This window comes from Sinocyclocheilus anshuiensis, unplaced genomic scaffold (genome assembly GCF_001515605.1).
Source record: "Sinocyclocheilus anshuiensis isolate Anshui unplaced genomic scaffold, SAMN03320099.WGS_v1.1 scaffold364, whole genome shotgun sequence".
In the NCBI taxonomy this organism is placed as follows: Eukaryota; Metazoa; Chordata; class Actinopteri; order Cypriniformes; family Cyprinidae; genus Sinocyclocheilus; species Sinocyclocheilus anshuiensis.
In genome coordinates this window covers 507,177-509,590 of record NW_015555735.1, presented here as the reverse complement: position 1 = coordinate 509,590, position 2,414 = coordinate 507,177, and the positions used below count along the sequence as shown (strand labels likewise).

The 2,414-nt window shown below is 36.1% G+C and overlaps 1 protein-coding gene across 1 annotated transcript in view; it reads left to right on the top strand.

Annotated features, from left to right (window-relative positions):
• wnk3 (WNK lysine deficient protein kinase 3) overlaps positions 1-2,414 on the top strand; it is a 48,592-nt gene that overhangs the window by 43,094 nt on the left and 3,084 nt on the right. Inside the window, exon 24 of the mRNA XM_016466491.1 lies at positions 467-648. Within this exon, the coding sequence (XP_016321977.1) occupies positions 467-648 (182 nt within the window). The remainder of the gene's footprint in view (positions 1-466; positions 649-2,414) is intronic.

The window sequence follows — 2,414 nt, the reverse complement described above, 5'->3', positions numbered from 1 at the left end:
TTTTTTTTTTTTTATATCTATATAGAAAATTAATGGAAATTCAATTTCAAACTTTCTATTTATTAAAGAATCCTGGGAAAAAATATCACCGTTTCCACAAATATATTAAGCAACACAATTGTTTCTTGAGGACCAAATCATCATATCAAAATTATTTCTGAAGGATCATGTGACATTAAAGACTTTACTGACTGCTGAAAATTCAGCTTTGCCATCACAGGAATAAATTCCATTTCAAAATATATTAAAATAGAAAAATGTATTTTAAATTGTAATAATATTTCTTGGTGTATTTTGATCAAATAAATGCAGCCTTGGTAAGCATTAGAGACTTCTTTCAAAAACAAGCATAAGAGACTTATTTCACAAACTTATAGCTCCCAAACTTTTGAACAATAATTTAATAGCTGAGAATTGATCTGAGGTATGGCATTTTTATTTAACAGTTCCCTCATTTTGTTTTCAGACCAGAGTCCTTCAGCCCAGGGTTCTGCCAATAGAAAGAGCACATTCACTGATGAGCTGCATAAGCTTGTTGATGAGTGGTCAAAAGAAACTGTTTGTCCTGTTCAGGCCAAGCCTTCACTGAATCAAATCAAACAGATCCAACAAGTGCAGGAGTTGGGCGGTTGGGGCCAGACTACTGAGGTAAAGCATACATGAAATAAATGTATCAAACATGCATATGTAGACTAGTGTGTATGGGTTAAAATATTTTCTGTTATATACAGTGGTGTTCAAAAGTTACTGTGTGAAATTTTACGGTCTAAAAAAAAGTCCATTGTCTATTGTTAAATTTAGTGATTCATGAAGCACAGCTCACGAAGAAGTCACTTTCAAACCAACCATCATTGAATTTGTTACCAAATTTAACCCGTTGTGAAATCAGGTTGCATGGATTTCTATTGAAATTACTGCAGTTTGCCCATGAAAATTTGTTGAACAATAGTAATCATTACTGCACCTTACGACCACTAGTGAAAAGTGCTTGTATTTTGCTTTTTTTCTAATTTAATGCTTTTTTTTGTAATGAAATTATGTAATGAATTTGTCATTACAAGTTATGCAGCGTGATGTAAACTGTGTGCTTAGACTCACAGGGCGATCCTCCCTCTACGTTAAAAAGTTCATAACAGTATGAAAGTACATAACTCTGAAAAATATTGTGCTCAACATCGTACTTGTTTAGCCTTTTTTTAAAGACACCCAGGAGCGAGTAGCACACCATTAAGAATCAGCTACAGCCCGCAGAAAAATGCTAATCTTTAATTTCACAACATGAAAATTAAACCTGTGGATTGTGCATAATAACGAGAACATTTCTTCTATTCCAACAGTGATCATCTTAAAAGGTGATGGCTTTAAAGCTGGTGCTGTAAATGAGATCAATACTGTGCTGATTGTTTAATACTCAAAAGCACATTTTAATGCTCTCAGTGATTTAAGAATAATTTTCAATCATTTTTTTTGTAATTTTCTAGCAAACAATACTAAAACAAAACATAATGGCACACATACAGATGCAAGGGCTGGGCAATAAGGTCCAACGGCCTGATGAGCTTTAGTTCTCTCCAGCAACCTGTCACTCATGAAATGATTGTAACAAGTGACAACATGTTCTATGATCCAATCAATTCCTGATGGACAGAATAAAGTCCCGCCCTACATTAGATATGATGTTGAACTAAATAGGACATTAAAAATTTCAAAATAATAAGCTTGTTATTTGACTGCATTCATCAATTAATTTTAAAGTCAAATAAGTTTAAAGATTTTTTTGGTTTACATTGACAGAATGTTCAAATGAGCCAACACTATTCAAACTCCAACTGTCAAAACTCCCAGAATCCCTTGAGCCTCAATCAAGCTTCCCATCAATTTACTATTTCTAATCCATTGAGACTTATTTAAACTCATCTATCTATAGATATTTTTTGATATATTGTCAAGATGAAAAGTCAAGATGGCGCCGATGATGATGGCGTGCTCTGCAGTTGTCTTGTGTTTTTATTAGTTTGTCCTGTCTTTAGTTATATCCCTGCAATCAGTTTCACCAGAGATGAATTGCTGGACATTCGGCACTACACATCACCCGATATATTACCGGTTTTCGACTATTCTGATGTTTTGCTGGACATAGTAGTTGGCGGAGCAGCTGTGCTGATCAAGCGCTTCAGGACGCGCAGACAGGGGAAGCGAGCCGGTGTGCTCGTGAAGCTCAGGCAGCGTGGATTTCGAACACCGTTGCCTAGCATCCATCTGGCAAACCTCCGTTCTCTACCCAACAAAAAGGAAAAACTCCTTCTGCTCTCCCGGACAAATAAGGATTTCTCACACTCCGGACAGCGCGTTAAATCTGCCGGGCTTTCAGCTGTTTAGAGCGGATCGCGATGCAGAATCAACGGGGAAATCGC